The 23576-nt window shown below is 54.2% G+C and overlaps 2 protein-coding genes across 14 annotated transcripts in view; one reads left to right on the plus strand and one right to left on the minus strand.

Annotated features, from left to right (window-relative positions):
• The window catches only part of COQ8A (coenzyme Q8A), a 39904-nt gene extending 32602 nt beyond the window's left edge, over window positions 1-7302 (plus strand). For both annotated transcript variants that reach the window (XM_025877840.2, XM_025877838.2), the window contains exons 6-15: window positions 2270-2392; window positions 3519-3604; window positions 3773-3913; window positions 4355-4436; window positions 4550-4643; window positions 4843-4984; window positions 5214-5321; window positions 5421-5486; window positions 5726-5812; window positions 6539-7302. In XM_025877840.2, the coding sequence (XP_025733625.1) occupies window positions 2270-2392; window positions 3519-3604; window positions 3773-3913; window positions 4355-4436; window positions 4550-4643; window positions 4843-4984; window positions 5214-5321; window positions 5421-5486; window positions 5726-5812; window positions 6539-6832 (1223 nt within the window). In that variant the 3' untranslated portion in view covers window positions 6833-7302. The remainder of the gene's footprint in view (window positions 1-2269; window positions 2393-3518; window positions 3605-3772; window positions 3914-4354; window positions 4437-4549; window positions 4644-4842; window positions 4985-5213; window positions 5322-5420; window positions 5487-5725; window positions 5813-6538) is intronic.
• A 1537-nt stretch (window positions 7303-8839) lies between these two features.
• Window positions 8840-23576, minus strand: part of CDC42BPA (CDC42 binding protein kinase alpha) — a 351347-nt gene continuing 336610 nt past the window's right edge. For 7 of the 12 annotated variants that reach the window (XM_025877951.2, XM_025877950.2, XM_025877949.2 and 4 more), the window contains 3 exons: window positions 18565-18682; window positions 13100-13257; window positions 8840-12672 (listed from right to left, as the gene is read on the minus strand). In XM_025877951.2, coding sequence (XP_025733736.1) covers window positions 12541-12672; window positions 13100-13257; window positions 18565-18682 — 408 coding nt within the window. In that variant the 3' untranslated portion in view covers window positions 8840-12540. Of the gene's footprint in view, window positions 12673-13099; window positions 13258-16640; window positions 17125-18564; window positions 18683-21398; window positions 21585-23576 lie in introns of those variants that run through there. The other 5 variants (XR_012380514.1, XR_012380512.1, XR_012380513.1 and 2 more) reach the window with 5 other exon arrangements.

Consider the following 23576-nt stretch of genomic DNA (forward strand, 5'->3'; position numbering starts at 1 on the left):
TCCCGAGAATGGTGCTGGGAGAGCCCTCTGCTCGGTGGATTTCTCCAAATGTATTTGAAGATCTGGGCTGGGTGCCCCCCAGCCCATTCAGGGAACATCATCTCCTTTCTGGGGGGTTCCCCAGGGAAACCCCACCGTGCTATTGCACTGTGACCCCTGAAGCCCCAGCTGGGGGCCCTGAGGGGAGCCTGCCATACACCTGGATGACCCCTCTTCACCTGCAAGACCCTCCTGTGGGGACGAGGGGCCTCATGGAGAAAGGCCAGTGGCGTGTCCCCACAGGCCAGAGAACAGGGTGCCCAGGGCACATCGAGTGTCCTTGGAAGGGGCTGGAGGACAGAGAGGGTTTAGCGAGGGTATTTTTAGTGTTGGTGCTGAGACACTTTGGGAAACGAAGCCTGGCTTTCTCTGGAATGAGAAGCCAATGTCCTCCGCACCCCCCCACTCTGCCCCCAGAAACTGGCTGCTCCTGGGGCACCTCGGCCAAGCAGAGAAGAGGCAGGACTGGCTCCAAGGTTACAGGTGGTGACCTTCAGCAGGGAAGTGGTGACCCTGGCTGGGGGTCAAGGGGCCTAGGGACCATGGCCTGAGAGCCAGGGTTGGGGGGCCTGGGCAGCCCCGAGGCTGCATTCCAGCTCTGAGTGGGCTCTGGCACCCATGGCCTGGAGGATGCTGACCAGCCCAGCCCGCTCGGCCCCAGCAGAGCCTCTCCTGAGTGGGAGGCCTGCCCACCACGGCCCAGCTCCCCCAGGCAGGTCTCAGAACTGGCCATGCCCAGACAGGAGCATGTACCTCTGGGCTGTGGGGAGGGGCTGCCTGGAATGCCTGAGAGGGCCGGGTCCCCAAATCTCAGGAGTGCTGTAGGCAACCCAGGGCTGTGGGGTGGGGGGGATCGCAGGTCTGCCTCCTCAGCCTCCCTCCTCCTCCCTGCCTTTCCACTGGGGCCCAGGGTTTGGGGGGGGGGCAGTGCACAGAGGGGCCCCTGTTCTCTCAGCTCTGGCTCAGGGCAAGGGGGTGATGTGGGGCCCCTTCTCGGCCCAGCTCCCGGGGCAGGTCCGGCCTCACGCAGCTGCCCTTGGGGGGCAGACGATCCGCGGTTGCTCTCGGGGGCTTCTTGTCTGCAAACTGAATGTCCCTGAGGCTTAGTCCCCATGTCCCCCCCCACCCCCCATCTGTCAGAGGCCAGGCTGGACGCAGCCCCTGGGGCGGAGTTCCTTCCTGGAGGACGCGGCTCCCCCACTCCGAGTGCTGAGGACAGTGCCAGGCACCGTGGGGACAGCTGTGGGCAGAGATCTAACCAGGCTCACAGGACGGAGTGCAGGGAAAGCAGTGGGTGTCCCAGGGCTGGAAGAGCTGGGGGGAGGGGGTTCCTGACCAGGGTGGACTTGTTACTGGGGCCGGCCTGTGCTGGGGTTGAGGTGAGGGGGCAGCCGCCACAGCGGGTCCTGACGTCCTTGTGGCCACGCGGTAGCAGCCCCCCCCACGTCCTCACCCTGCAGCCTACCACCCCTGGTCGTATTGGACAAAGGTCATCTGCACCCATGAGGTTACTGTACTGCGGGGGCCTCCGTGGGCAGATGGGGAGGCAGACAGCAGCCGGCTGAGTGCTATCCTTGACCCTGTGCTCTCCTCCCCGGAGAACGCCCCCCTCCTGTGCCAGCTTGCCTTGTAGTGACCTCAGGGGTACAGGTGACCTTTGTCCTGTATGTGGGTGGGAGGGACAGTGACGGCGTCCTCACGTGGGTCCCTCCAGGTCCCTCCCTCCTGGTGCCCGCCCCTTACGTGCCGCTATGGCCTTCTGTGCTGTCCCCATCAGGCCCCAGGGAAGGATATGGAGGGAGGGGCTCCGCGTGTGTAAATGTGTGTGCGTGCATGTGTTGGGGGGCTGCTGGAGTCAGGCCTGGGAGATCTGGGTGGTCCTGAAGGGCCTTCCACAGCACCGGGCAGGTGAGTATGCGGCATGGAGTGTAAGTTGCATTGCTGGTTTTAGGGGCGCTCAGGAGGCTGGAGCCAGTGTGAGGGCTCCTGTTTCTTCACGCTGCACTTGAAAATCCCCCATACCCCTAAGTTCTGTATTGTCCCTGTTTTTATGAGGCTGGAGCCTGGAGGTGATGGGCTGGGGTGCACTCAGGCTCCCTGGTGCCCCGGGCCGAGTGATGAGACGAGCTGTGGTGACCCCACGGGCGCCCACGTGGCCGGGTCGGGTGAGGCCTGCAGACACCCCGGGAGGCGACGGGCGGGCACGTGCTGACCTGGCTCCTGCCCGCAGGGAAGAAGGCCGTGCTGGATTCCAGCCCCTTCCTGTCAGAGGCGAATGCGGAGCGCATCGTGCGAACGCTGTGCAAGGTGCGCGGGGCAGCGCTCAAGCTGGGCCAGATGCTCAGCATCCAGGGTGAGTGCACGTTGGGGTCTGGAGCCGTGGGGGCCCCACTCCGGAGGGGACTGGGGGGATGTTCCCCCACCACTGACCCCTCTTGCTTAAGTTCTGGCTGTTGAGCAGCCAGGATGTTTAAAAACATCTTAAGTAGGAGCCCGTGGTGGTTTTTCTTGCTTCGTTGTGGGTGTTTTGGCATCTCTGGAGGTGATCCTAACATCTCCCAAGTTGGCGAGAGTCCTGCTGCTGCCAGCGCCCCCTACTGCCACGTGTGGGGGCCAGAGGGTGCGGGGGGGGGGGGGGCCGGGGGGGGGGGGAGGTTTGAAGACGAGTCCCCTCCTGGGCGCGCAGCTGGGCTCACGGAGGGCCTAGGATGGAGTTAATCCCCGGGGCAGGCGGGGTGCGTCTGCAGTCCTTTCACGAGCCAGCCCCAAGTGCAGGACCCCTGTGTGGTGACTCCTCGCAAGGACAGTGTCAGAGATGTGTGCCGGGCTCTGCACGGGAGGAGCGTTCTTGAAGCATCCTCCGTGGCCTGAACACACAGCCCCGAGCGAGCAGCAGGTGGCTGAGGCGGCGGCTCTCGGGACTTGTGTGCAGGACGTCACGCTCCTGCCCTTGGTGCGTGGCAAAGCATTTCAGAACGCTGACAACCGCGGGAAACCACCATGTGAGGAAAGCCGGCCGCAGCGGCCTTGTGAGGGGCCGCCACGCTCCAAAGAGATGCATTAGGAATAGCGTCAGAAGGGGAAAAACTGTTCTCTGTAGGTGATCAGGTTCTGGGTGTTTCTGAGCTCTTACTCCACTTCTGAAATTTGCTGCTTTTATAATCCCAAAAAGCTTTGCCTATTATTTCTAAGAAATCCACCTTCTCAAGTCACTGGTGAGTTAGCAAGCCACAGCACCTGCTGCCCCATGCAGGGGCCCTTGGGCTGCACGGACGCCCCCTGCACCCCGGGGGAGGCTGTCTCCGGCCTCTGTTGTTGGCTGTGGTGCCCCGGGAGTGCGCACAGCCCAGCCCAGGGCCCTCTGTCCTCCCTGGAGCCTTCGTACACAGCCTGGGGGCCGTGGAAGGGGCTGCTCTGCTCCTGACCCATGCGCCTGCCTTCTGAGGGGTAGCCCTCTGCTGACTTCTGGTACCTTCCAGATGATGCTTTCATCAACCCCCACCTGGCCAAGATATTCGAGCGGGTGAGGCAGAGCGCGGACTTCATGCCGCTGAAGCAGATGATGGTGAGCGGACAGGGCCTGGGGGCGGGGGGAGGTCTGGGTCCTCTGCCACCCCTTCCCCGCCTTGGGCGGCAGCTGTGGCAACCTGTGGGAGGGGGCAGCCTGGGGGTGCATCTCAGGGTGTCCCGGCATACACTATGCTCACAGCCCCTCCCTGGCTCCTCCCACCAGAAAACGCTCAACAGTGACCTCGGACCCGGCTGGCGGGACAAGCTGGAGTACTTCGAGGAACGGCCCTTTGCGGCTGCCTCCATCGGGCAGGTGCACCTGGCTCGCATGAAGGGCGGCCGCGAGGTGGCCATGAAGATCCAGGTAGGCACCCGGTGTGTGCATCTACCCCTGTGGGGGTTGCAGAGGGCTGGGCTCAGGCCCTGCAATGTTGGGGTCTCCTCACCCTACATCCCCGTGCGCCCCCTCTGCAGGGCAGCGCCTGTGTTTGCTCAGCACTGGGCACTGGGAAGTACCTGCTGAGTGAGTGCAGGTAGAACAGCCTCCCTGTGAGCTTGGTCTGGGCGGGGCCAGGGGACAAGTCAGTGTCTGCTCAGGGGGGATGGGGCCCTGACTGCTTGGCAGGGGAGGGGCAGATGGTGGAGAATGAAGTCATGAGGGGACCTGGGAGGTCCTGGCAGCATCATAGGGTCATATCTGTCACTCGCCCAAGGTATGGGGTCTGGGTGGGACTGGGCTGGGAGAGCAGGGCTCCCTCACAGGGCCCGGCCCTGCCTGCCCGGGACCCCTCTGCTCCCCCTGCAGTACCCCGGTGTGGCCCAGAGCATCAACAGTGACGTCAACAACCTCATGGCCGTGCTGAACATGAGCAACATGCTTCCTGAAGGTCTGAGACTGGCCGCGGGGTCAAGGGCAGGCATGCAGGACAGGCTCTGGGGACCTATGGGGGCTGCCTTGGGGAGCCCCCAGCCCCCGCTGACACCCTCCTCCCTGGCGCAGGCCTGTTCCCTGAGCACCTGATCGATGTGCTGAGGCGGGAGCTGGCCCTGGAGTGTGACTACCAGCGAGAGGCTGCCTGCGCCCGGAAGTTCAGGTGGGGCTTGCGGCCGGCAGCTCCCACACCGGAGACAGAGGGGCCGCTCGAGGCAGCCCCCGGGGTGGGTGAAGGCCCCTGCAGCTCTGAGGGGTGGGTGGTGGCAATTGGGGACTGGGGTTGTGGCCAAGTTTTGTCCCCAGAGTGAGGGTTGGGAGGCTCTGGGGCCAGGGTGTGACTGCCCCAAGCCGCCCACCAGGGAGCTGCTGAAGGACCACCCCTTCTTCTACGTGCCCGAGATTGTGGACGAGCTGTGCAGCCCCCACGTGCTGACCACAGAGCTGGTGTCCGGCTTCCCCTTGGACCAGGCTGAGGGGCTGAGCCAGGAGATCCGGAACGAGGTGTGTCTGACCCTGGCCCTGGGCCCCGAGGTGCTGCTTCTAGGGATGAAGGGGACAGAGAGGGCTGTTGTGTTCCTCCTGCCAGGGACACCTGGAGTCAAGAGTCCTCGTGTGGGCAGCGGGCGGGGTGGCCGGAAGAGGGGGGAGGGCGGGAGGGGGTTCCCCAGGCCCCAGAGTCGGCCTGGTGCCACCATGACCAGGGCTGCTCCCTGCACCCCTGCCCCCCCAGATCTGCTACAACATCCTGGTCCTGTGCCTGAGAGAGCTGTTCGAGTTCCATTTCATGCAGACAGACCCCAACTGGTCCAACTTCTTCTATGACCCTCAGCTGCACAAGGTGAACCCCTGGGAACTTGACTGGAGAGGGGTCTCTGCAATCGGGGGTTTTGGCCCCTGCTCCACCAGGCTAAACCCCTCCAGTATTGCTCCTTCCCAGGTAGCTCTTCTGGACTTTGGGGCAACTCGGGAATATGACCGATCCTTCACGGACCTCTACATTCAGGTCAGGGGGGGGGGCCGGGGCCTGGGGTCGGCCCAGGGGACACTGGGAGGGGGGAGGGTGACGGGGCTGCTGTCCTCCCACCCCCGGTGACCATGGGTGACGACGAGGCCCGTCGGGCTCACAGGCTGGGGGCTTGGAAGGAGTGAAGGGGACAAGGGTGGGGGGGCATTGGGAGCTCCCTGGCCCCCGGGAGCGCCTCCTCCCCTGCCGCTCACGGCCCCTCCTGGGTGTCTGCCCAGATCATCAGGGCAGCTGCAGACAGGGACAGGGAGGCGGTGCTGAAGAAGTCCATAGAGATGAAGTTCCTCACCGGCTATGAGGTCAAGGTCAGCTCCCCGTGGCCTTTGGAGCGCCACAGGCCCCACTCGTGGGGAGGGTGGGCAGTGGGCTGCTTTTCCCCCAAACTTTGACTTAAGAAATGAAGTGAGAGGTGTCAGTGCCCTGGAGAACTCTCCTTGGGTCTGCCTTCACCCCTGTTCCCTGGGCGTCCTGGGCGGGGTGGGATGAGGCGTGATTGGAGCCTCTGGGGATGGGTCAGTCAGGAAGCCCATGCAACTCCCTCCCGCCCACCTGTAGATCTGGAGCTGGGGCTTGGTGAGTGTGGGGGGAGGGCACAGCCTGGCCCCCCTTCTGAGGTCTGGGGGCTGGCCGGCAGGGGCCTGGAGCCGGCTCTGCGGCCCTTTAAGTGTGGGGGCACCGGTCTGTGTTCCTGTTCCCTGGACTGTTACCAGAATTCCCCGAGAGAGCAGCCCTTTCCCCTCCTTGCCAGGGGGGAGGCTGGGCGTCTGGGCCACCCTCAGGAGGGGTGCACAGGCCCGCAGCCAGGCCTCCAGGCTGTCAGGCTTTGGCCGCCCTGCTGTGCCCGGAGCCCCTGCCCGCCCTGCCTCACGCGAGACTGGGGCACACAGCAGGCTTGCCCCAGCTACTGTTCCTTAATCTCATTAATCATCAGACTCCCCCTTTGAGCCTCCTCCCCTTCAATGCCACCTGGTGGGACAGCTCCGTGCCAGGGCGTGGCCCCACTGACCCTCAGCGCGCCCCCCCCCGCCCAGGCCATGGAGGATGCCCACCTGGACGCCATCCTCATCCTGGGGGAGGCCTTCGCCTCGGAGGAACCCTTCGACTTTGGCACGCAGAGCACCACCGAGAAGATCCACAACCTGATCCCTATCATGTTGAAGCACCGGCTCATCCCGCCCCCCGAGGAGACCTACTCCCTGCACAGGAAGATGGGGGGCTCCTTCCTCATCTGCTCCAAGCTGAAGGCCCGCTTCCCCTGCAAGGCCATGTTTGAGGAGGCTTACAGCAACTACTGCAAGCAGCGGGCGGCACAGCCCACCCCGTGAGCCCCCTGCCCGGTGGTTTCCCTCCTGGGCACGCTAGCGGAGGGGGATGGGACTGCCGGGGGATCCTCACTACCCGAAATACGGAGAAGCCTGAACGTACATATAGGATGAGGCTTGTGTGTTTCTAGAATGAACTTTGTGTTTTGTGCCCTTTGCACGAGCCTGTGCTGCGAGCGGTGCTGGCAAAAGCCCTGTTTCACTGGATGAGGTCCTGCCTGCTCTTGGGCTGGGCTGTGCACTGTGGACAAGTGGAAGTTTCTGGACCCGCGGAAGGGGTCAGGAGCAGTCCGTGCTACAAGTTGGTGTGTGGGGGCCCCTCTTTCCCCCTCCAGGCCCAGAGGCTTTTGTGGAAGGAGATGAATGTGCCAGTGTCACCTGGTTAGATCTGAGGGCTCACCACAGGCTGTTCATTTTTGTACAATTCTTGTAACTGTCTGATTTGTTTCAATGTTAAAAAAAACAAAAACCCACTCTCCTAGCATCGTGGTGTGAATTCTTCTATACGTAATAGGCACCGAGCTGATGGCTGATCAGCCCGAGGTCAGTGTTACATCCTAGGCCACCTCCAGATGCACCTGAATGCTCAGCCCAAATCCATCACTGGAGGGAGTGGGGGGAGGGGGAAGCCGTGTGCCCCCCCCTGCACACACCATGCATGCAGAAGAGCCAACGGTGGGGGGGGGGCGGTGACCCCTGCCGGCAGGGTCTGCCTGGCTTGCACCCCAGGGGGCCAGGCTGCTGCTGAGGGAAGCCTCCTGGCCTGTGGCTTTTCCCACAGCAAACTGAATTCCTAGGTGTGGGCATCTGTGAGCACGGCCGTGGGACCCCCCCCCCCCCGCAGCCCGGTACCGTGACAGGGGCACCAGATGGTGAAGGACAGGCAGACTGCTCCAGGACGGGATGGAGGTCTGGCTGGTCTCGGTGACGGCAGCTAGGGGCCTGGCACCCAGCACCACCTGCTCTGAGCCCTGTCAGAGCTGTCGCGGCCCTTCTGAAGGCTGTTTTGGTGCATTTTTTTAAACATATATTCTGCATTTATGCACCGCCTTCTGGGACATTCAGGGCGGGCAGGGTATAGGACGAACCGGCTCAGAGCCCACGTGGCTGCTGAAGATCAGGATCTGGAACGAGGGCAGCCATGCGGCCTGATCTCCCTCCCCGCTCCCCAAGGGCCGGCAAGCTGTGGTGCACGGGCCATGTCGGGGTGGAAGTCGTCATCTGGGGACGCAGCTGTGCGCATTCGTACCCGCGCTAACGCCATTTGGGGCAACGACGGCGGCCACAGAGCCCACAGAGTAGAAGTTTTCACTGGCCCTTTATGGAAAGCTGGCCAAGCCTTGCCCTTACCCACTGTGCCAGGTCTCTCTGGAGGGGCAGACGTTACAATGCAGAGACCCGCCAAGAACAGCAAGGAAGGTAAACTGCACTAGAAACGGAACCAGGGAGGGGCCTCAGGATAACGAGGCGCAGCCAGCTTCAGATTTCCTCCGGTAAGAGCCCACGGGGCTGGCTGTGTGTCCCCAGGTGGGCCGTTCTAACCAAGGCAGGGACAGGAGCAGAGGCACTAACTTGCCCGAAGGATCTGCTGCTGCCCTGCAAACAGCAGGCAGAAAACCAGCCGGCTACCTGGTTTGTACAGCTGTGACAGCCGGTGGGTGGGGGGGGGGGGGTGGGTCTGGCTGCGCAGAGGGTACCCTGCGGGACAGGTGCACACAGAGCAGGCCACGGAAGCCTGCGGCAGGGCCTGGCCTCACCCATGGCCTGACACGTGTTCTGGAAGTGCTAGCCGGAAGAGAACGGAATGTCACCCTTACCTGAGCTACGGGGCGGAACTAGGAAAAGTCCCTGGTTAAACTAATCCCACATCCTTCTGCAGGCTAAGGTGGGCGCCTGGACCAGGAAGGGGACCGGCAGGAAGCAGGATCTAGGAAGACGAGGAGAGTCAGTCACCTTTCCTCCACTGCTCAGACCTTTCAATCAGGGAAAGAAAGACAGGACCGTCAGGTCTAGGCTCCCTGTTTTATTGCAATACATCAAATTCTGGTTAATATTACGTGATACCAACATAAAATATTGGCGAGGAGTCTTGTTACATTTTTGACTATCCCACCTTAAATATTTCTGTGCAAAAGAATCTACACCACTGTCTGGTAGCAGAGAATCGCTTATAAACCTCTCTAAGACATTGAGGGCATAAAACCAAACAAAAGGAAATAGAGGCCAAAGCAGTATCTTTTTCCCCTCCATACACACATTTGCCAGCATTATATTCTAAACAAACAAAAAAAAATGATTACACCTAGGCCATGCAAAACTGTACAATATTACAATGAGAAAAAAACCCTAAAAGATTTATAAAATAAATAATAGTACACTATCAAATAAAAAGGTCATTTTGTTTTCATGAAAGTTTCCAGGTTTGTTCTCCTCCTTCGCCCCTGTAAGTGACGTGGCTCCTCGTGTGTAGCGCTTGTCCCTGGGAAGGGAGGCAGGCCGGCCCGCTGGGTGGCCGACGGCTCCAGTGGAAGCCAGCCCTCCTACCCAGCCGGACTCTGCCGAGAATCTGGACTTGAGTGATAACTGAAGTCAGAACAATGAAAGAGGTCTAACGGGCGCAGTGAACGGTCATGCAGCTTACCTACTAACTCAGGGGCTGGGCCAGGGAGCGGGGGGAGTGGAGGGCCCGACTACTTCCTTGTCTGCCCAGCCTGTGTGACTGCTGCCACGGACGGACAGACTGCCCTGCCGTACCCGGCGTTCAGGGTGCCTGCTGCGCCCTCCCTGGCTCTTCTGGAGTGAGACCCAAGAGCGCACAGAAATGCAGCGGGTCTTTCACGGAAGTCGATGTGGCCACTAACAAAATGACAGGACTCTAACCATAAGGAAGGCAGAAGAATGACAGATTGTTGCTGTAAATATAACAGAATTTCAGATTCTTCCCAGAAGCCTGGGTACGAGAACCATGTGGGAAACTGAACTGAGGGGCCCTTCCAGCTCCAGCCCCAAGCCTTCCAACCGTGCTTCCGGGAACGAGCGGGCTTCGCTGACGTAGGGCTGTGCGTGTGTCCCAGAACTACAAAAGTGAAATCCGCTTTAGTGAGCATTTGACCAGGAGGAAGGCTTTTGTTTTTGGCAATAATATATATTATATATATATATATAATTTTATATACCCAGAGCACACAAGACTAGTTAGAATTCAAGGGTAGACAACAAATTGGCTGGACATAGCACCAAAATACCAATACATACAGACTATTCTAGAAATGCCTCACTGATCTGTCATTCCTACTGTGAAATGCGTGCCTACTGCCAGGTGCGATTTTAAAAGGTCCTGCAAGAGAACCGAGCAGGACTTCGGGCAGCAATAACCCCCTCCCTGGTCTTTGCACCTACCTGTGTAGGTTTTCTGTTTCCCTAGAACCCATTCTCTGCCTTTTCAGATCATTCTTCTCAGAAGCTTCTGCTGGTAACTGCTTCGTATCTGAGAGGGGGGTAAGCCCAGGAGAAGGATCGTTATCTTAGGAAGAACCGCCCCCTTAAACTGTTCCCCGTGGCAGCGTTTCTCCCCCAAACTCTTGCCGTCAGGATCGGTCCTATCCGGCACTGCTCTACTACAACTTAAGATTGCTGGTGGGGACTGACCAGAAAGTGCCGGGGGGCAGGTCCCTGGGTCATTACCGCCTTCGGGGGCTCTCTCCTCTGCCCTGCCGTGACGCACCGCAGTGTTGTCCGGACCTCAGGCAGGGTGACACTTGGATCCTAAAAGCATCCTTTAAAAAATAAGCACCAACAGGCAACACAAATTCACACGTAGTTGCCGAAGCTTCAACGAATGGCTCCGGGCGGAGTCCCGTGACTCACAGCGGGGAAGGAGGAGGGCAGAGGCGCGGGGCCGGGGGCGGGGAGGGGTCAGGAGTACAGGAGGCAGCTGGCGGCAGGCCCTCAGCGGCTGCTGGCGGGTGGCTTCTCTCCCCTCAGGGGAACGCCAAGTTCATGGATGGGGCTACCGGGTCACAGGGCAGGGACCAAACTCAAAAGTCTGAGCCTGGGCATCCGGACGTACAGGGGCATCTCACACTTCTTTCCCCAAAGCAGAACGACGGAGAGGGGCCCGGCCGGCATGCGCGTGCGCAGGCGGCCCCCGCGGGCCCTCTCTCCCCTCACCGAGCCTCGGGCGCCTTCTCAGAGCACCGGCCGGACGCCCCGGGGCGGCCACGGAGCTCGGACACTGCCACTCGGACTCCACGCTCGCCGAAGCTGAGAGAGGAGGAACTCTCGTCGCTAGTTCTCAAAGAAATTTAGATAAAAATGAAGAGAGCCAGATTCTCTTTACTTCCATGAGATATTTTTATTTCTTTCTCTGCTCATGTGCTTAACTGAGGAACTAACTGTGAAGGACTCCAGCCCTCCGGGGTGCGCACTCGCTTCCCAGTGTTGGTGGGAACAGCAGGAGTGCCGCCGGGGCACCTGCCTGGCAGGCCCTACGCTTCTGTTTTCTCCCGGGGGCGGGGAAGAGTATTTGGTTAAGGCTGTGCAAGTCCTTGCATTTGAGGTTTTCTATTATTTGGTAATTAAACTCTAGGGCTTCTCTGAGGGGGGCCCTGGCCAAGAATACCTCGTGGCAATGCAGGGAGAAACAGGGTTAGCCCAGGAGGAAAGCACGTCTAGGAACCTTTTTAGGGACCTTCAGAAGCCATGACACCGCTTGCGTGCTTTCAAAGGAAGGACTCAGGAGGTGACGAGACCACATTTCTACATTCATCTGCAGAAGATACCAAAATACAGTAGAACTGAGGAGTGTGGTTCGAATTCTACCACTAGCGAAAGATCTGGAAGTAAATTTGCCTGTTCACGCTGCTGCTGAAGAGGCGTCCTGGGCTGGGTCTGGTGCTTGGGCCTGAATCGAGAGCGGTCAGACCGGGTTTCGAAATGTTTTCCTGCAGCCCCTGGGGACCGTGGCTGCGACCAGAGAGGGAACTCTGACTCTTTGCACTGTCTACCAAGGTCTAGAATGTCAGCTTGAGGCCTTCCTACCCTTTAAATTACTTAGCTGGAAAACAGACGAGAAACAACACATTTCTTTAAATTAAATGATCTCTCTCTTATATAGGAATCCATCTTTTGCTGAATACAAGATGCTTTTTACTATATACATTCAGTATTTAACCTCTACATTTGTGTACTTATTTAAAATCTGTATTGTAGTAAAATATGCACTGTTTTAGTGAATAAGGATTTACTGGCAACGATCAGGTCGACATTGGCTGTGGGTGCTGGAGGAGGGCGGGGGGCCGGCGGGGGGACCCATGTGCTGCCCGGGGCGCTGAGACTCTGCCGTGGAAAACCAGTCTGCCTGACGTTCTTCCTGCGCATGTCTGCGAGGTCTGTCTACTCGAGCTACCTTCAGGGAGGGGGACACGATGATGGGAAGCAACTCTAAGTGTATGAAATGGAATCGATATTCATCGAAGCTGCTCAGTGGAAGTCTGCCTTGATGGTGGTGGTTATTAAGTCGAGGGGGCGCAGGGGATGTGGGGGGCATGGGGCTGTAGGTGCAATCGTCTGCGTCCCTGAGCCCCCACCCTGCTCCTGCCGCTGGCCCTGGGCCTTCCAGGCAGGGGCGGGGGACGGATGTGGAGACAGGGCAGTGGAGGGGGCTGAGAGGGAGAAGCTGCTCTGGCGTCCACTCCGAGCACCGAAGCCGCTCACGGGTCCCAGCTCCCGCGGTCGGTGCTCTCCAAGGAGAGGCTCTTGGTCTTCCGGGGCGACACTGGGCTGGGCGGGCTGCTTAGGTTGGAGCTGTTGGAAGCTGTGGAGTGCCTTGGGGAATCTGAGTCCTGTGGGGCCCCGAGAAGACATTAATGAGAAGAAGAGGTGCAGGAGGCTCCCCATAGGCGACCCGCAGCCACCTGAGCAAGTAAGCTGGTGTGACTGGTCTACTGTCAGTAATGAAGCCCCTTTGCTGAGGCCAGTAAAGGGCACAGAATACGGCACATGTTCAGTCCTTTCTGCAGGCCTTTAGAAATGTGGGTCCCTGTCACACAAAAGCTGTTAGAACATCTGTGCAAAACTGCAGAGTGTAGCCCAGGACACCAGCCATGTCAGCCCCCCCAACCTTGCTCCCGGCTGAGCAGGCCCCTGAGTCCCGACCCCTGGCTGCAGCTGAGGCCACTCTCGAGGTGGTGGCATCACTTTGGTAAGTGCACGAGTCCTTTTAACACAGGACTTCAGACGTGACGTCACTGCCGCCCACACCCCACTCACCTCTCCGTCAAAGTCCCTGGCTGGGGCGTCACTTCCCTGGTCCATGCCTCCGGAAGACAAGGAGCCCTCTGACGGGGAAGGCATGGGCTGCCACTTTGCATTGTAGCTTCCTCCAGAGAATTCTCTCTTTAATGCACTGCCGTTCTGTGCAGAGGACCCTACAGGACAGCATTCTGGTGAGGCTTCGCATGCGGATGGACAAGGGGACAGCCCTGTAGAAAGTGTGTGGACTGGGGAGATCCTGGGGTAGCCGCTGAGGGGTAGCATTCTCGAGGCCACTGGCCTCTGCACCCATCACTTTACTGCTCGATAATTTGCATGAAAAGCAAAGGGACACGAGAGAAGCATTTTCACGAGAGAAGCCTGGGATACAAAAGTGAGGTGAGTTTCTTTAAAATCACATTCTAGTTTGCTCTCAGAGCTGAAGCACCTGAAGGAGGGACCAGCAACATTCGGAGGGAGAAGGATGACAAAAAACCCTTGGAAATACTGGGGAATTGTTCGTACCTATTTAAAACTCTCAGTATTCCTTTTTATTCTTTAGTTTTTGCTTAAAACACATTTTAATCTTGCCGAGCTTCCAAATTCAGACCACGGGTCTAAAGAGACTGCCGAGGTTTTTTCATATAAGATACAGACTGTGACTGTTTCCATTTGTTGCTGCTTGAACAAATCCCAATTTAGTGTTTTTACACTAAGAATTCAGTAATAGTGCCAAAAGATGACTGTGTTGAGCACCTCAAGTACCTCATGACCATGAAAATACGAGTCCTCATCTGTGCCGGAACAGGAACCTGCCTGGAGAGGCCCCGTGCTCGGAGACTCCTGGCTGACTTCCCTCTGGGGCCCTCGGCTGCAGGCGGCCAGCGTGTCACCGTAATGACTCCCGTGCCGGCCCCCAGCGCTGTGTGCACACCGTGCACCGTGTCGTGGAGCTTACCCAACTGTGGCAGAACTTCAGCGGTCCCAGTTCAAGCCTCTTGTGAGGATTCTGGAATGCACCTCAGGCTGGGAACCAGGGGTTCCTCTTCCTGCCTCCCCAGGAACCTGCCCCCCCAGCGCCCTGTCTGCCTTTTGCAGGCTTCTCTCACTAGACACACACTGCTCCTCACGGTTGCCATGAAGATGCGCCTTACTTTTCTGAGGGGGCTCTTCTGGGTCCTTGGATCACAGCCTTACTGACGGCGTAGCTCATCCTAATTCCATGCTTGCTTCAGTGCCACACAAGCTGTGTTTTATTTTTGTGTAAATTTTGTTACTCTGAATAAAAAATCCACACCGCCAGAGGCTTCTGTTGCTCTGCTTATTAACTGCGTGACCTCGAGCATGTTCTTTTACCGTTCTGAGTCTCGGTCTCCATCTGTAGACACAAGAATAACTTCTCCCTTACAGGAATTTTCTGGGAACAACAGCCCTGGGTACATGGAGAACACAGTGTGACCCGTAGGCACACAGTGGGGCCTGCGCAGGGCTGCACCCCGTTTACCTCCATTCTAGCGCCATTTATAGAATGGAAGAAATTAATGCCACCTCAGTGATTCACAACTTTTAAGAATGAACTTTGGGAATGTTCCTTTCAAAGAAAAGTTATACTCGACCACTCCAGTCTTAACACATTAAAGCAGGGCTATTTTGTTTGACCAGCAAAAGGGGCCTGGGGACAGTCTGAGGACTGTGGTCCCAGCTGAGGCCACACACTCGGGCATGGCCTCTTCTAAAGAGCACTGGCTTGAGTGGTGAGGTGTCTGACTCTCCCTGACCTCAGGAGAGGCAAGGCTCCCCAGTGAGCCGGCCGCTGACAGGACTGAGTCTTCCTCTTTGGGGGGAGCAGGACGGAGCCATGTGGGAATATCTGTGTGGCTCTGACTTCACGTCATGAAGCCATGTCGAGTTCGGCTCTGGAAGATCTGTGCTTCTGGTTGTGGAGACGGACACCAGGGCCCCTATTACTTCTTGTGCCTCTCTTGGCTGGCTGTCCTTCTGGAACCTTCTCACATGAGCTGGACTCTTCTGAAAGCCAGCAGGAGGCACTTGACACAGCAGATGCCCCTTGGGATTCCTGGAAGGGCCTTCCTCTTACCAAGGACCTCAAGGAGGCCACACCTGCCGGTTCCTGCAGACCTGGTGGGTCAGCAGGGACAAAGGCCCCTCACCATGGCCCTCCTGGGGAGGTGGCCACCTCAGCCCTGTGCATACCTGCATTACAGGTCCCATCTTTACCTGCCGTTCCATAAAACCAAAGTCCTGAAAACTGAAAGTGTTTTCTTCAGCTTGATATAAACTCATGCGGTGGGAAACCTAATCTGAGCTAATCGGAGGCTGACTACAGAGCTTATTTTAATATCACATTTATTTAGGGGTGCCTGGGTGGCTCAGTCATTGAGCGTCTGCCTTAGGCTCAGGTCATGATCCCAGGGTCCTGGGATCGAGCCCCACATCAGGCTCCCTGCTCGGCGGGAAGCCTGCTTCTCCCTCTCCCACTCCCCCTGCTCGTGTTCCCTTTCTCACTGTGTCTCTCTCTGTCAAATAAATAAATAAAATCTTTAAAAAAAAAAAGATTACATTTATTTATATATAGTGTGACCAGTCATGAATTTGGCTGTATAAACATTGATCTGTTTGTGGGTGCTTTCCGGATCTTGCTGGCATGTAACACATTATATGGTAGATTCCTTTCTTATATATATTTAAAATCTGAATTCTGAAAACAAACGAAAACAACATCTGGCCCCAAGGTTTTGGAGAAGGGATTATAGACTTAACTGTTAATGCTGTAATACTCTCTCTGCATCTCAAGTCTTGAGAACTTATAGCAAGTTATAGTGTAAATCCATTATCTTATGTAGCCACCATTAATAAGAAGAAAATAAAATGGTTATCACTTTTCCAACTGGGCTGGATTTTTCACTGTGGTCAGGGCCATACCCGGGGTGGCGATGCTCTCAGGAGGCAACGACACAGGGGTCGAAGGTTGACACTGAAAGCCCCATGCATGCGGGCCTCCTCCCAATTCTGTGCTCACACCTGCCCCGTTGCTCCCACCCCGGCCCTTGGGTCTGAGTGCTCCAGAGCACACTGCACGAGGGGCAGGGAGTCCCCCGGAAATGAGGTTATACAAAATCTGCTGCTTCCATCTGTCTGCCTCTCTGGCCACCTGCTCTGGGGGAAGCAGCCACCACGGCACGAAGATGCTCAGGGAACACAGGGACACGCCCACACTGGTGAGGAACACAGGCCTCCAACCACAGCCGCGTGAGAGGCTGCCGGCTCACACTCCAGCCACAGCTACGGGGAGCCTGAGATGAGTCGGCCAGCTCAGCCGCTCCCAGATCCCTCACCCTCAGAAACAGAGATAATCAATGATCATTGTTCCTTTTTTCTTTTTTTTTAGAGAGGGAGAAAAAGAATCCCAAGCAGGCTCCACACTGAGCGCAGAGCCTGACGCAGGGCTTGATTCCACAACCCTGAGATCATGATCTGAGCCGAAATCAAGAGTCAGATGCTCAACTGACTGAGACACCCAGGTGCTCCTGATCATTCGTTTTTTTTTTTTTAAAGATTTTATTTATTTGATAGAGAGAGGGACAGAGGGAGAGAGAGTGAGCACAAGCAGAGTGGCAGGCAGAGGCAGAGGGAGAAGCAGGCTCCCCGTGGAGCAGGGAGCCTGATGCGGGACTCGATCCAGGACCCTGAGATCATGACCTGAGCCAAAGGCAGATGCTTCACTGACTGAGCCACCCAGGTGCCCCCGGATCATTGTTTCGATCCAAGTTTCAGAGTACCGTGTTCTTCACAAGAGGTAACTACTATAGCATCACCCATCTCTGTAGCGCCAGGGCCTAGAAGCGACAGCCGGCGCAGAGCAGGGCTGACTCCAACGTCTGCTGCGGGAACAACAAGCCCCATCTGCAGCAAGGACATCCATTCCGATAGCTAGCACTCAAGAACGGGAGACAACAGATGCGTTTTCTAACTGAGTGACTTCATGTGAAACTGAAGCGCGATCTGTGTCCCCTGGAGACCAGCTGTGGGCGTGAAGAGAGGTCCTGTTAAGATTATGATGGATGCATCTGCACTTCCGAGGGCACCTTCTACTCACAACCTCCAAGCTCTAGGCTGATGCCGTGCTGCTTTTGAGAAAGTGACAGAAAAGCAGGCCTTGGCTACAGGTGATCTTCCCCCAGTCAGAAGCCACGATGACTGTCTGACATAGCTCACTGCTTGTGGATCCAGGAACTACCAAAGATCTCTGAATTCAATAAGACTTAACTGCTAATTGCTGCAATCAGTCCAATGCTGCTTCTGTCCACTCCTCTCATTCTGAGGCAGGCAGCTGTTAGCATCCCTGCACTTTTACTCAGGCAAACAGTGCACTCCCCCCTCCCCGCCCCATCCAGTCACTCCCAGCTGCAGCAGCGCAGAAGCCCAGCATGAGCCAGAGTTTTCTCTCCCCAGGGCCCCTGAGCGCAGGGTTCTGTGCAGAGTATAAGACAAGAGATGCTGAGGTTCAGGGTGAAAGGAAAGAGGCTGGCAATAAAGACGGTGGGTGAGCCACCCGAAAGCAGGTGCTTGGTCACAGAAGATTGTACCCTCTGGGCCCCAGCAGAAGACTCGATGTCTGCTGGATGTTCAGCGGATGAATGACGAACATCATCCCGCTTCTGTGGCACAGGTTACGATCCTGAACTTTTCTCATGCTCTGCCGGCCCTTCGAGAACCCTGGCTCCCCCTGCTCCAGCAGGAGAACGAGGGTCACCTGGAACTCTTCCCTCTCCCTCCCCACCCACAACTAACTACCCGCCAGGCCTTACTGTTTTCACCCCAAAGCGTCTCCCCTCTTCCCTCCTCTGCCGCCATCCCCCGGGCCCATCACCCCTGCCAGCCACTCTGACAGCCCCACCAGGATGCACGCTCCACTCTTGTCCTGTGTCCAGTCCCCATCTGGCAGTTGGAAGGATAGTTTTAAAAATGTAAATTGGAGAAAGGTCCTTCCCTACTTCACATTCTTGAGGCTTCCTGTTGCATTTCTAATAAAATAAAATGTCTCAGCTTGCTCTGCACGTCCCTGCTTGGTCTGACCCCTGCCTACCTCTTGTGCTTTATTTCTTGGGTCACTCCCTGACCACTACCAGGTAGCCACACGAGCCTTCTCTCAATTCTTCAAACAGGACTCAAACATGGCTTCCCCATTAGGGGCACATGACCTTCCTAATTCCTCTCAGTGTGACTTTGTCCCCAACGGCCACCCCTTGTTACTGTGACGGTGCCCTATTTATTTCCTTTGGTGCCTCCATCATCAACTTGTGGTATGAAATGTCTGTCTCCCAGGTGGACCATGAACTTGAAAGGACCCCGTGATTGTTTTCTTCACAAGTGCATGTGTGCTTACTAGGCACTGCCCAGAAGCATGCATGCGTGGGAGAGGTTGGGGGGGGTGGTCCTGGGCTCCCAGGGACAGCACTTACTCGCTGACAGGCCGCTGCTGGCGCTCATGGAGCGGCCGGGCTCAGGGCGGGATTTGGTGATGGATGGAATACTGACTGAGCCACTGAACACCGCCCGACTTTCCTGGGGCCGAGGGTTCTGAAAACAAAACACAAAGAGAAACTCTTCAGCCAGAGACAAAGTGATTTTCTGCAGAGATGTCTACTTCTCACTTCAGTTTCAACAAATAAATTATCTTGACCAGAGTGATACAGAGCAAGGAACAGACTACATAACCCCTCCTGCCCCAAATTTTGAAACCCTAATAGAAGTAAACCTCAACCCAATCAAGGGTAAGTGCTCCTCCTTGTACTTAATTAAATAGTTATCAACAAATAAGAATTCTCTTTGTTGTGAAAACAGTAAGTAAAAGTTAATGGTTAGAAGTGACAGCGAAGTGCAGAATTACATGGACATTTGCAGATAACGGAAACAAAGCTTCCATTTCCTATGAGACATCCACTAGGATGACTCCACTAGTTGAATATAAGCCCACTTGGAGGCAAGTCAGTGAAGAGTGTATTTTTCTCCAGTAAATGTTGCACTGTGTGACACTGGATGCGTGTTCACACCCCCGCTACCTAGGCTGGTGGAGCAGGTGCTGTGGGTCCCAGAAGGCATGTCTGGAACTGCCACAGCTTTGCGGGGGCAGGGGGTGGTGGTGATCTCACTCGGCAACACTGGCTTGAGAAGTTTTCCATCACGTTATGGAATGGTTTTGGGGTTTCAGGTAGAAAAATGGGCCACTGAGTACTTTGAAAGTCACACAGGGCTCGAGAGGAGGCTTGGAGGACGAGCTGTCTGAACTTGGCTGAGAATAGAAAGCACTTGGCTGCCTCAATGGACCCAAATGTTTGAGACCAGAAGGAGGGGCTACTGATGCCTGAGAGAACTAACAACGGTCCTAGGTGGGCAGTTAGGAAAACACGCGTTAATATCGCATGAAGAACTCCAAATTCTCCATTCTGAAGAGCCACGCCAGCCGAGAGTCAGCCGGCTGGCCGCAGATCCAACCGCTGCTATTTTGGTTCACATACCAACTCTGCAAAGTCCATTTAATTCTTAGTGTGTTATTTGTTCAAAGCAAATGCTTTCCCTTTTTTCCTCTAAGAAAACAAAACAATTAAAACAGAAACAGTGCCAGCATTTTAACAGTCACGCATAGAGAAGCAACCTCTGAGACACCAGTGACATGCACACAGTGCAGCAGAGGAAAGATCAAAAGAGATGGGAAGGTCAGTTTCAACCTTTAAATTTTTACTGTTTCTGCTGTAAACCTTATGATACCTTGGAGATGTCCTTCCCTACAGAAGAAACCTACCCTAGAATAAATGGCATAAATGAAACCTGTAAAAATATACCAGTTGTTTAGTAACAACGAATGCTGAAGTAATAAAAGACTGACTCACACAAGACACGTTTTGTGAGGAAAAACCCCACAAAGACAGCTTACCATTCATTCAGCTGGAGTTCAGCTTCCATCTAAAGTGACAGGAAACCAGCTTTGCTGGTCTTTTCCATGCACAAATACACTTTGGATTAGGGGAAAACTTTCACTGACGACAGTGTTTCTAACTAGCAGAGGACTGACTTACAGAACATCTCTGTCGTCTTTCATGGGAAAAATTCTTGACCAATTAATTTCTACAACATTCCTTTGGAATCCACTCCCTGCAATCTGTTACCAAGCAAACTAAAGCTTATTTTTATTATCGTTAATCTTATTTTGTCAAATAAGACATTTAAATGACATTATATAAGACATTTAAATGACATTATATAGTTTAATGTCAATGCCATTTCAAACATTATAATTTAGGATACCTTTATAATACAAACAAAAATACAAAAATAAACTTCTTACCCTATAGTTAGTTTTCTGGACAAATAAATAATTGGTGCTACTACTTCGCTAAGTCAGAGGGTGCTGTGGGACATGGCTCTGCAGGACAGAATCCAACTATCTTATTTGCAAAATGAACTTGAGAAAAGGTTCCTGAGGAGTTAGCTAAGTGTGCATTTCTTGATGGAAGTATGGATAATCTGCTAATGGCCACCAGCTCTCTGGCCACCACAAGGCCCCTGGTTACAGCCTTGTCAGGTTGAATCGAAGGGGCCGCCAGCAGAGGTCACAGTCCTTCCGAAAGCAGCCTCTTTGTGTTAGTTCTCTCTGATTTAGGTGTTATATCTTGGATCCTGGCTGGAATTAAAGGCCTATCAGTACCTCAAAGACTAGTGAGATTATCTTCTTTTTCTCACTTTTCCTGTGACTCATTAATACTATTATAATTTTTACCTGGGAGGTTTTTTGTGGCTTTTCAAAAAGGGGTTTATTGTACAAAGTAGACCTGTGGCTAGGCCCTACCACAGACTTGAACGTCACTAAATGAAAAAAATTTTCTCTGAATTGAACCAGTTCTAGGCTAATGAGCTATAAAAAAAATGGAGAAATTCTGGGATTCCTTTTTGTTTGTTTAAATAGAATAAAGACCCACGCAGGGGCTATTTTTAATGATGGTCTCTGGAAAGGGAAAATCATGATGGGAAAATCTATGAAACATAAAAATACCTCCAACAGTGTTCAAAAACTAAAAGTGAAATCCTCCCCCGTCTTCACGTTTTTCCTCAAAAGAAGAAACGAACTTGAACTTGAAGAGGAGGAGGAAGAACAGAGGTTTAGCAAAAGAGAAGCAGGCCGAAGGCACACACTCACAAAATGAGCTCCCCCAACCCCAAGCAGAGTTACTTATCAAGCCAGCTACAGGAGGTCCGCACATGGTTAGTGGAAGTTAACCCCTGACTCAGCTGTTCATACCCTCAGAGTCATAAAGCTTGGTGTACCAGGGACAGAGCGCAGAGACGGGGAATACTCGGGGTTTATGGAATCAGGAGAGAGAAATTTTTCAGCAGAATTAACAGTCATGTGATAGATGTGCTCAAAGTTGATCGGAGAGGAGATCAGGCCGGAGTGATGATGAGGGGATGGATAAGGGAAGCCTGGCTAACGAAACGACAGAAAGAACAGAAGTCGTGAGGTCATGAGAAAGGATCCACTGGTCATATGTGACATTTCACAGCATGCATGCAGCAGAAATGACATATCTCACATCAGAACTGAGTCCTTCAGGAAATACTTTCAGGCCTTAGAGAGTTAAATTTTGTAATCCTCCTGCCAGTAACCTAAACAGCTGATGTGCAAAAGATCATTTGCTTTATAAAATTATTCTTTTTTATTACTTGCATCAAGTGAGCAGAAACTGGACTTTTGGAGCTGCAAGGAGACTTTCAGAGTTTGGTTCAGGATTTTCTTATGTGATAGAATCAGAATATGGCAGAATCATACAAACAACAATAAGGACAGAAAGAGCAAGAACGTGAAAGAGCTGCAATCCCACAGCCAGCCTCTTGCTAGAAGTGCTATGAAACTTCCTGTAGAAACCGGAAACCATTTCCTGGAATGTACAGACTCTGACGTGTGTTTGGTTTTACTGATCTTATTTCCCTCTGACAAGAGCAATGAGGGAGTGAGGAAGACCTTAATTACTGGCGTGACTTTCAGCAGCCCAAACCTGTCTCTACTTAGACACCCAAAGGACAGGTTTGTTTTTAACAAGGGAAAAAAATCTTCCCTTCCATGTCTGGGTGTATTAAAACATAAAGTAACATAATACTAAAGATACAGAAAAAGCTTTTCAAACGGAGAACTCTGGTTTTTCAGGTACAATGACTTCTGAGTAATCTGGGAGCCATCACTCAGCACCCAGCCACCGTCTCTGAGGGGCATTTTCGAGGTTCAGGCCCGGAGAGCGGCCACAGGGTTCAGGAGCTGGAGGGAAGGACTTGCGGGGAGAAGGCACGCAGAACATACGCCCTCCTGAGCTGGGATGGCCGGCTTTGCTTAACAAAACCTGGCAACTTATGGAGACTGAAACGAAAGCGCTTCTATAAGATATTGTTTAAAGTTTGGAGATGTGAGTGAACCCAGTGCTTTCCAAGGTTATTTCCAAAAAGAAAAAACTAATTGATGTCCATGTAACTTTGACTTGAAGAAGCAATATTACTTCGTGGAGCTCTAAGGGGCCACCGACCTAGAAACATGGTCTTCACGAACAATTCTAGGGATGGGTAAAAGGCTAGAAGAAATGTCATGGGCCAAAAATAAATCTTCTGGAGGTAAACTATTATTATTCTTGTATTCAACTGGAGAAAAATCTGCCCTTTGTTGCCAGCACCCACTATGAAAAAAAGCAAACGACAACCAGGATTCGAGAAGCTAAGGCAGTTATGTACTTCCAAGTCGCACATGCCACCTCTACTGACTGCTAATACCCTCCCGGCATAGTGACACATGCGTGAAGGGCTCCCATCGAACCCAGGACTCCCTCATCCTGATGATCTCTTGCACATTCGTGAGGCAAACAATCCTCTATCAGTATCATTTTGGTACACGGAAGAACTTCTAAAGATATCCAATAAACTCTCTAAGCTCCTAAGTATTTCCCAGGAAAGCAGTACTGATATGAGTAAGTTAAAACATAAAAATGTCTGGGGTACATGCTGCTCTTTGCACGGATAACATGGAGCTTTGGGGTTTGAAAGCCCTTCTGACACATGTTAACGATAGATGAATTTAACTCATCTTAATTTTTAGAAATCGTTCATTAAACACAGATAATTCCATTTCAGCGGAAAGGACATATTAAAACCTGGGAACATATTAAAATATCACAAGCTTTTCAATAAACATATATACACACAGGTACACACATGTATATTACTAATTTTTTTCAGACGTGCATATACTAATGTGTTGTTTACCAGTGCCTACCCCAAAACAAGCACGGGTCTGGGTGGACAGTATATAAAAAATACTGGTTAGGTGGTGCAGTGGGTGCTGATAAACAGCCCCAGCTTGAACATCCCTTGCTAGTAAAGGGAAGAAGGCCAGGTGAAACTAAAATTAAGGTGAAGAAACAGGTTTCAAAAATGTACA

The sequence above is a fragment of the Callorhinus ursinus genome, unplaced genomic scaffold (assembly GCF_003265705.2).
Source record: "Callorhinus ursinus isolate GAN/ISIS: 27379988/994484 unplaced genomic scaffold, GSC_fseal_2.0 scaffold13, whole genome shotgun sequence".
Classification (NCBI taxonomy): Eukaryota; Metazoa; Chordata; class Mammalia; order Carnivora; family Otariidae; genus Callorhinus; species Callorhinus ursinus.